At 54.9% G+C, this 8,794-nt stretch overlaps 1 protein-coding gene and 4 non-coding genes across 5 annotated transcripts; all 5 read right to left on the bottom strand.

Annotated features, from left to right (window-relative positions):
* Positions 1–606: 606 nt before the first annotated feature.
* RPL3 (ribosomal protein L3) lies at positions 607–7,385 on the bottom strand. The gene is made up of 10 exons (XM_032882974.1): positions 7,318–7,385; positions 6,199–6,391; positions 5,123–5,291; positions 4,432–4,567; positions 3,164–3,350; positions 2,446–2,606; positions 1,834–1,935; positions 1,284–1,379; positions 830–949; positions 607–707 (listed from the first exon to the last, which is right to left on the bottom strand). Exons 1-10 carry the CDS (start codon positions 7,318–7,320, stop codon positions 663–665), a joined length of 1,212 nt encoding a protein of 403 aa, XP_032738865.1. The 5' UTR covers positions 7,321–7,385; the 3' UTR covers positions 607–662.
* Positions 1,495–1,588, bottom strand: LOC116882534. The gene has a single exon (XR_004385657.1). It is a non-coding gene; the product is annotated as a small nucleolar RNA U83B (small nucleolar RNA).
* Positions 3,031–3,114, bottom strand: LOC116882535. Its single transcript, XR_004385658.1, has one exon. It is a non-coding gene; the product is annotated as a small nucleolar RNA U83B (small nucleolar RNA).
* On the bottom strand, positions 4,568–4,622 carry LOC116882536. The gene has a single exon (XR_004385659.1). It is a non-coding gene; the product is annotated as a small nucleolar RNA U82P (small nucleolar RNA).
* On the bottom strand, positions 6,809–6,872 carry LOC116882533. The gene has a single exon (XR_004385656.1). It is a non-coding gene; the product is annotated as a small nucleolar RNA SNORD43 (small nucleolar RNA).
* Positions 7,386–8,794: the final 1,409 nt, after the last annotated feature.

Here is an 8,794-nt window from a genome sequence, read left to right as displayed (position 1 = left end):
GGCCCAACGGCTTCACCGGCTGGCCAAATCTCACTGGTGTGCTCCCGTCCCCAACCTGTGACAGCTCTCAACTGGCCCCTTCCGCAGTGTCAGCACGCCACGGTCCTCGCAGGCCCAGGTGCCTCTGCCAGGCAAGCCCACCCTCGCCCAGTGTCACTGGTGGCAAACAAGCCAACGCTGGAACCCAAGACTATGTGGATTAGTGACTGAATTACTCTTACATTGAACAGACCGGGGCTGGTCCTGCCATGCCCATCAGCAACTCCAAAGACCACAGGAACATGAAATCCCCACTGCCTCCCTCCCACCGGGCTGCCACCCACACTGGGCAAACACACCCGAGCTCTACAGCAGAGCCAGCACCGCCCGCCCTCCGCCGGGACACACGCATTTGCACAAAGCCTGCTGCTCCCGGGGCAGACCAGGGCACAGCTTCGTGCTGTCCTTACACCCTGACGGGAGTTTACTCATTTGAACCAAACGAGTGGTGGGGGGAAAGGAGATCCTTAGCGAAGCCAGAGGCCAAAGGCAACATCTCTCGAACACGAGGCCCCTGTGGCCATGGCGGCAGCAGCCAGGACCAGGAAGCAAAACCAGAAGCAGAGCTCACTGGAAAATAATTTTTATTGAGATCCCACCAGCTACACAATCTGCTCCTGACATTAAGCTCCTTCTTCCTTTGCAATTCGGTCTTTCTTAAGTGGTCCCTGTGGAGAGAGGGCAGCAGGCAAAGTCAGAGGGAGGAAGGCAGCTAGGCACAAAGACTACCCCGCACCCCACTGGGATGAGAGACTCAGCCCCCCTCTCCCAAGCCAGCCAGTCTGCTCACCATGAATGCTTTCTTCTCCTCCACCGTCTGGAATCGGCCGTGGCCAAACTTGGAGGTGGTGTCGATGAACTTAAGGTCGATCTTCTCCAGGGCCCGCCGTTTGGTCTGCACCAGCAAGGACTACAGGCCAAGAGAGGAAGGTTAGTTACGAAGAGCCAAGCCTTCCTCTGCCTCATCTTGGTTCACAAGCCCCCTCAAGCCTTCCTCTGCCTCATCTTGGTTCACAAGCCCCCTCAGCAGAGGACCAGCAACCTCCATCAGCCCCTCCACGCTAGCTGGTTTCCCCAAGGATCTCGTCCTACTGCCCCCCTGAGCAAACAAGCTGGAGCATGCCAGACGGGGAATTTCCTCCTCCCAGGACTTCAAAGCCATGGCTGGAGCGGCAAGCACTATGCGGGCACTATGTTCGGCTGTCCCCCATCACCCGCCCTGACGCAGAGGGCCCCAGCCTCACCTTGCGGAGCGTAAGCACTCGCTTCTTGGTTCCCACCACACAGCCCTTCAGCATGACGAAGTCATTGGTCACTTCACCATAGTGGACAAAACCACCCTAGAAAAACCAAGGTGTCAGGTCAGATTAAGCACGGGGCCAGATATCGCTCAGACAACACACACGAATGACCCCTTCACGTTCAAGGTGGTCCTCGCCGCCTGATGACCACCAGGCTGTTCTCAGAAGGAAGGCAGCAAGGAATGTTTCCGCAGTGTGACTCGGGCGCTGTGCCCAGCGCTCATTCCAGAGCCTCATCACCAAACAGCTGGGCCCCCTGAGACCCCACTTCTCACCCATCAGCCCCAACAGCTGGACTGAAGACCCAGCATTTCCAAGCAACAGACGACCGGGTATGGTCTGTGCAGGGCAGTTAACAGACTCTGGAAACGGCCTCCACATGTCAACCAGGACCCGAAAGCGCTTCAGTCCCAGCCCACAGGGGAGGCCTGGCACAAAATCCTGCCAGAGCCAAGAACTTGGAAGCTTGGAGAAGGCGGCTCTCATTACTCACCAGGGGATTGATGCTCTTGTCAGACAGATCGTAGTCCGTGGAGGCATTGTTCTTAATCAGCTTGCCGTCCTTGATGAGGTAGCCCTGGCCGATCTTGTAGATCTAAGAGAGGGAACAAGCCCTTCAACACTGGGAGAGAACAGTCGTACGTGGCCCATACACTGACGGGAGGCCAGCCAACGGGGGAAGATAACCCTCAGCTCAGGGGTGGGCAGAAGGCTCTGGATGGAAAGCAGCTACCAGTCCTACCAATGGGGTACCCCAGGCCGGGGACCAAAGGAAGCCAGCTGGGCCTGAGAAGCCTGCCACTTGGCTGAAACGGTGCAGAGGCCTCCCCCAAACTCTCAGAGAGAAAGGAAGGGACAGACAAGGCTCCAATCCCGGGTCCCTCTGAGAACCAGCTGCACCACAACCTACTTTGATGGCACCTTACAGATCATACCGTAAGACCCAAACCATGCCCGTCAGACCAGATGAGCACCTTGGGTCCATATGCATTCCAGAAGCGCTCCCACCGCAGTAGCCCCAACAGGAACCCGAAACCACACTCCCCCCAAGGGCTAGTGTTTTCCTTCCCCGCTGGTCTCCACAGGTGCCCCCTTGGCACCTCACCTTCTTGTTGATCTCCGTGCGGTGATGGTAGCCTTTCTGCCCAGCTCGAGCCACGGAGAAGGCCACGCGGGCAGGATGCCAAGCCCCAATACATGCAACCTTGCGCAGGCCCCGGTGGGTTTTGCGGGGTAGCTTCTTGGTGTGCCAGCGGCTGGTGACACCTGGAAGAGATGTGAGCTTGTCACCGGGGCGTCTGGCACTTGTGCCATTGGCCCCTTTCCTGCTGAATGCCTGATGGGAGTTTACTCATTTGTGGTACGTGCACAGAACATCGTCTAACAGCCACTAAGTCTGAGAATGGGTGGGTTTAATGTCCTCTCCCCACTCCTATGTCCTCAGGCTGACCACCAGCCTAGACGTAAACCTGTTCTCAACCTGTAAAACAAGGCCTTGGAGAATGAGCCCTGAACTAGACGGGGACCGTGTGCATTTCACCGCATCCACCAAGTTCCTCGCTCGCAGAGGCCCGCCCAACTTCCCAGAACCCTCTGCCTTCTGCAGTGGGCACCAATGGTGAGGGTTCAGGCGGATGGTGAGGGATCGCCCCCACTCCTCCGTGTACTCACCCCCCCACCTGACCACAGGGCTGTTCTCAGAAGGGAGTGAAGCAAGTCTCTGGAATCTTACTCAGGCCATGTGCCCAGTGCTCATTCCATAGCCTCAAAAATCTGGCCCTGAAACCTCGGAGTTTTACAATTTGGGTCACCGCAAAGCTCACCTTTGTAGCCTTTGCCCTTGGTGACACCAATGACATCGATCATCTCGTCCTGCCCAAACACTTGGTTCACAGGCACCTGCTGCTCCAGCCTCTCGCGGGCCCAGTCCAGCTTCTCAGCCACTGTGCCTCCATTCACCTGGATCTCCATGAGGTGGGCCTTCTTCTGGCGCAGAGGAAGCAGGCGCATCTAGGAGGGAATCAATACAGCTCAGATCCCGAGCTCCAAGCTCTCCTTCCATGGCAAGGGAACTCAGGGTGGAAAGTCTGGCAACTCTGAACCTCCTGTCTCCCTACTGGCAAAAATGAAAAGACTCTTTCTGGTGTCCTAACTCCCTACTGGGTACAAGTCCCCTTCTCAATTCTGATGCCCAAATTCACCATGATGAGCTGATCCTTTAACAGACATGTAGGGCCACGCCAACACAAGCAGACTGGAAACAAATCCTAGGATCAACAAGCCCCACGTTCCTGATCATTAGGGTTTTGGCTGGTCCCTTTGGAGTACTGCCTTGGTTTACCCTGGCCATCTACCTTAGTCTGTCAATAAGGCATTTACGCTGTGGGAGAGTGGAACAGCACCTCAGTCAAGGGCACAAGCTGCAAAGATTAGGGCGAAAAAGAATTCAAGGCAGAACTTCATTAGAACAGCCCAGCACTGTCCTACAGAACTTTCTTCAGCTTCAGTAACGGGCTTACTACAAACGTGAGCCGATGGTCACAGCTAACCACAGGGAAACTGAATCTAACTAAGGAATCAAGTATAACCCTAGGATGGCAGCTCAGACCAGCTTCACGAGAGCAACTCTGACCAAGTCAGGAAAAGGCTCATTCAGTTCACACCAAGTCAGATTTAAGCACAAATGGCCAACATCTCACTACTGACTACGGTTTTCAGTTGGGTATTTCACAGCATCTTAAGACTCACCAGTTCCTTCCACTGCTTTTCCTAAAATGGGGCGGTTTCCCTAATACAAAGCCCATAGAAACAGGGCGCCCTCTGCTGGCAACAGATAAACCAACACCAGGCTGCCGCCTCAGGCCAATGATGGGTCTTAACCGGCCCCCAGAAATCAAGGGAAGGGCAGATGCCCCACGCGGCTAGCTGGCCCATCCATTCAGACAAGTAACCGGAACTGGTCTTACCACCCCCCTCTAAAACCCTGAGACAAAGTCAGTTCGGGCTGAGGATTAACTCAGCAGGTAACAAGGTTAAGCACCTGGTAACTTGCAGTGGGGCAGTCGCCCTCCTTGTGTGCCCTAGTGCTCACCTGAGTGTGGGCGATGACCCGGATCACCTGGCAGTACTTCTTCATGCTGTTGAAATCCTTCTCGAGTTGCTTTTTGCCATCATCATCCTGCCACTTCTTGCAGTACTTGGTGAAGGCCTTCTTCTTAGACTTATGCCTTCAGGAGCAGAGCAGAGTTGGGGAGGGGGCCGGGTGCAGGCCTTCATCACCCCTCCAGGGGGTGAGCGGAAGGCACACTGGCACCACTTGGGGATGGAGCTCATTGCCGGCTTCTAAGGAGCCTTTTCCACCGGCAAGCGGAGCCTGGATGGAGCTCATCGGGCAGAGCCGAGCGGAGCTGAGCAGAGGTCCACAAAATTAATGCAAGTCACAAGCATTCAAATACACACTAATTCTTGCTCTGGCTGAGCCATTAACCCAACCACACTCCCGGGCAGGCCTGGGGGAGTTACACTGCTCTCAGGTTCTAATCAGACTCTCAATACTTCCCAGCAACGAAGAGAACACTGAATACGGAGTCCTCAGCCAGCACCCACTAGGGTGAACATGAAGGTCCAGAGGTGCTCAAGGTGCGCCCTCAGAACCGTTCTGTTCAGGAGGCAACGACTAACCCTGACACCAGAGCAGCTCTCCCCCAGCTACAGAGAAGCCCAGCACAGGGTACTACTCTCTTCCCTGCTAATCCAGAGTGCATGGCCTCATCATCCCTTACCAGTTCTTATAGAAGCGCCTTTTGCATTCATCACTGATGTGCTCAGCAAAGATAGTCTTAAAGGTACGGAGGCCTCGAGGGGTTTCCACGTAGCCCACGATACCCACAACCACCATGGGTGGTGTCTCCACAATGGTCACAGCCTCCACAACTTCCTTCTTGTTCACCTCTGCCAAGACAGGGGTCAGACTTGAGTGGGATGGCTAGAATCCCCAACAAGAGATCACAATGTTTTGCACAAACGTGAAATGCCCGTTTAGTTCAAGAGGACAACCTGCTTCGAATAACAGGCAACTTTGCAGAAATGAGGCCTTATCAGCAATCTGGACTCCCAGGCCTGTCCTTACCACACACTATAATTCTAACAAAAAAAAAAAAAAAAAAAAAAACAGGACTCTCATACACGCTAGCTTCAGTTCTCATCGATCATGAATCTTTCTAAAGGCAAACTCCTTGTTGCCTAGATAATACAAAAGTACAACGTATAAAGGGATGTGCTAACAGATCTGAGCACAAAGTAGGTGTTCGATGCCTACATTAGAATGTACCGTAGGGGGTCACCTGGGTAGCTCAGTGGGTTAAAGCCTCTGCCTTCGGCTCGGCTCATGATCCCAGGGTTCTGGGTTCGAGCCCCGTATCGGCAGGGGGCCTGCTTCCCTGCCTACTTGTGATCTGTCAAATAAAGGAGTAAAATCTTTAAAAAAAAAAAAAAGTACCATGTGGTACAGGAACCAGTGCTGTTTTACTGAGTGATTTTTTTCTCCTTTGCACTTCATAACCCAGGGACATGGGCAGCATTAACGCTTTCAGGTTAAGGTACCCAAGTACTCCTTAGTCTTCTCTTCGACACTTCGGCTGGAACAATTTCCTCACGTAATGCCCTGACTTCGATACATCCCCCCACCTAAAGCAATGCCAGCCACCTGTAGCCTTTACTAGTCACCAATCCTGCCGGAGACTTCCATTCTGTCAGGAGGCCGGCCTGCCCTCTGCTGACCGCAGTCCAGTCCACCCCCACCCTCAGCTCCTCACCACCACCACGCCTAACCAGCGTGAAGGGGGCTGCCTGTACTCACTGGATCCTGGCCTGTCCACCTCCCGCACGATATGAGTCATGCCGGCCTTGTAGCCCAGGAAGGCTGTGAGATGGACAGGCTTGGAAGAGTCATCCTTGGGGAAGCTCTTCACCTTTCCGCGGTGCCGGCTGCTGCGTTTCCGAGGCAAGAACCCCAGGGACCCGTGCCTGGGAGCGGAGAATTTCCTGTGAGACTGCGAGAAAAGGGTCAACGTTAGCACTCAAGCTTATCTTAAGGAGCTCACATCTGATGCCCGGCTTGCCTCAGTGGTGCAAGGGTCCGCCGCAACACGGGGTCCACACCAGAAACCCAGCAGCTCAGCCTACATGCTTACGTGCTGGGCTGGGTTCTGAGAAAGGTCACTGACCCTTAATGCCTTGAATCTTTGCCTCAAAACCTCATTTTGTAACCAAAAAAACAGCCTCTCCTTTATTCTCTGAACAGGACAAAAGCACACCAGGTGATGTGCTTAAAATGACCTCACAGGTGGCTGTCAAGGCCACATCAGCACAAAACGGGCGCTGGGACCAAGAACTGGGTAGCAAAGGGCACCACACCACAGGCTCCCCAGCTGGACGGACACCCGAAGGCCCCTAGAACTCGACAGAGCCAAATCAGAACCTGACAATCAGCACGGAGCCTCTGTCCGCCCGTCAGTGAGTTCATCATCTGTGGTTCCTGGGAATTCCAGAGGCCTTACGTGGGGCACCAACGCTAACCCAGGTTAGCCCAAGCTCCCCCCAACCCCGCAGTCAGCACAGGAAGGGCCTAGCGCCCCCACTCAAGCTCCCCCTGGCCCATGCGCTCGCAGACTCTCATCTAGATTAACACTGAATGCGTGAGCTCGAGACCCAGAAGTGATCAGTGCCTCGAAAATTTCAGGGCTTGGGACCTCCAAACCGGAGCCCTCCCCAAAGGCCTTCGCCAGCCGCCCCGCGGGCCCCAAGGCCCCAGGCCTCCCGTGTTTTCAGAAAATAGGCCTCGCTGGGGATCTCGCTAAGCCCCCCGTGCTCTCGGAACAGGCCCCCGGCGCCCGCCAAGTTGAGATGGCGGCGATGGGCCACGGATTGAGCCGCACCGCCGCGCCAACAGCGAGAAAAACGCCATAGCGACACATACCATCCCGCCGCCGAATGCTGCCGGTAGAGGTCGGAAGACGCCCGACGAGCCATTTATAAAGCCCCGCCTGGGCCCGCCCCTTCCGGCGTACGAGCGCGCGCCCGCGGTGGACGACGGGTCGTGGGGCGGGATCGGACCGCCATTTCCACGCGTGCTCGTCCTCGCCGAGCGATAGTTCTGAGCGGGACGTCACCTTCAGGGGCGGGGATTAGAGACTACGGCGAGCGACTGGGTTCAAACTTCGTACTCTGGCCAAGAATAGGAACGCGGTGATTGGATTGTGGGACTTCAGGTAGCTGCCGAATGTGCTAGAAGATGCGGTTACGCTGAAGCTAAATAGCTGTGTCTTTTTTCATGTGAAATGCAGTCACCTCCAGGATTGAATAACCCAGCTGCGGGTTTCAGTCCCAACGCGCCTTCGCACGTGGTGTCCCATTTCCGTCCCACTCAGTAAATCCGCTGTGTTGCCATTTGTCGGTCACTCCGGTTTGGGACGAGATGCCCCGCTGCCACCTGCTCAGAGTTGGAGAGAAAAGACCGAAAGCCTGGTTTCCTGGCTCCCAACCCAGAGCCGCTTCCACACCAACTTGCCTTTAATGCATTGTTTTCGGACGTGCTGTCCCTCAGGCCCCATCTCAACCACTTCTCCCGGTGTCCAGCTGCTGTGGCCGGGCTTCTGGCTTCTAAGAGTCAAGGGGGGGCGGATCCAGCTGCCCATCCTGGACGCCTGGCCCTTCTGCCTCGGGGACCCTCGCCGATCTCTGCTTGCACCCCTACCTCCCACCCCCACCCCCCCCACCTCCACTTCCACCTCCGTGACCCAGGAGGCTCCTAAGTGCTCTCCCTGCCTCCAGGCTTGCCTCCCCAAATCTTTTTAAGAATCAAATGTCATGGGCGCCTGGGTGGCTCAGTGGGTTAAGCCCTTGCCTTCGGCTCAGGTCATGATCTGAGGGTCTTGGGATCGAGCCCCGCATCAGGCTTTCTGCTCAGCAGGGAGCCGGCTTCCCCCTCTCTGCCTGCCTCTCTGCCTACTTGTGATCTCTCTGTCAAATAAGTAAATAAAATATTTTAAAAAGAAAAAAAAAAAGAATCAAATGTCCTGTTACTTCCTATGAAAGTAACCCCCTCACTGAAAAGACCAATGAAGTCTCAAGTCACTCACATTAGAAATTCTTACTGGGAAAAAAAAAAAAAAAGGAAAGAAAGAAATTCTTACTGAAGGCCTGCTAGGTGCTGGGTGCTGGTTCCTTGGGATTAGGCATTAACTCCCATGGCTGCCACCCAAGGCTCTATTTTAACTGGCTACTCCTCCACTGTTTTTCCTGTGTGAGGGCACGCACATTCTTTCCCATATATCACTTGGCACCTCCATTCCACCCAGTCCTGTTTGATTCTGGGCCTGGCCATTGCTCCCACCATTGTTTTAAAAAAAAATTCTTTTAATCTTCCCACCATCCCTTGAGGGGCAGCGCTGATG

Source organism: Lontra canadensis, unplaced genomic scaffold (assembly GCF_010015895.1).
Source record: "Lontra canadensis isolate GAN:19392208 unplaced genomic scaffold, GSC_riverotter_1.0 scaffold84, whole genome shotgun sequence".
NCBI classification, from domain to species: Eukaryota; Metazoa; Chordata; class Mammalia; order Carnivora; family Mustelidae; genus Lontra; species Lontra canadensis.
This window is presented reverse-complemented; position numbering and strand designations above follow the sequence as displayed.

Excerpts from the sequence above, each read along its gene's own strand:
- RPL3 (XM_032882974.1), bottom strand. Across the intron at positions 950-1,283 it reads GAGTGCTTACGCTCCGCAAG|TCCTTGCTGGTGCAGACCAA; the intron begins GTGAGGCTGGGG and ends CTTGGCCTGTAG. Across the intron at positions 708-829 it reads AGGAGAAGAAAGCATTCATG|GGACCACTTAAGAAAGACCG; the intron begins GTGAGCAGACTG and ends CTCTCTCCACAG.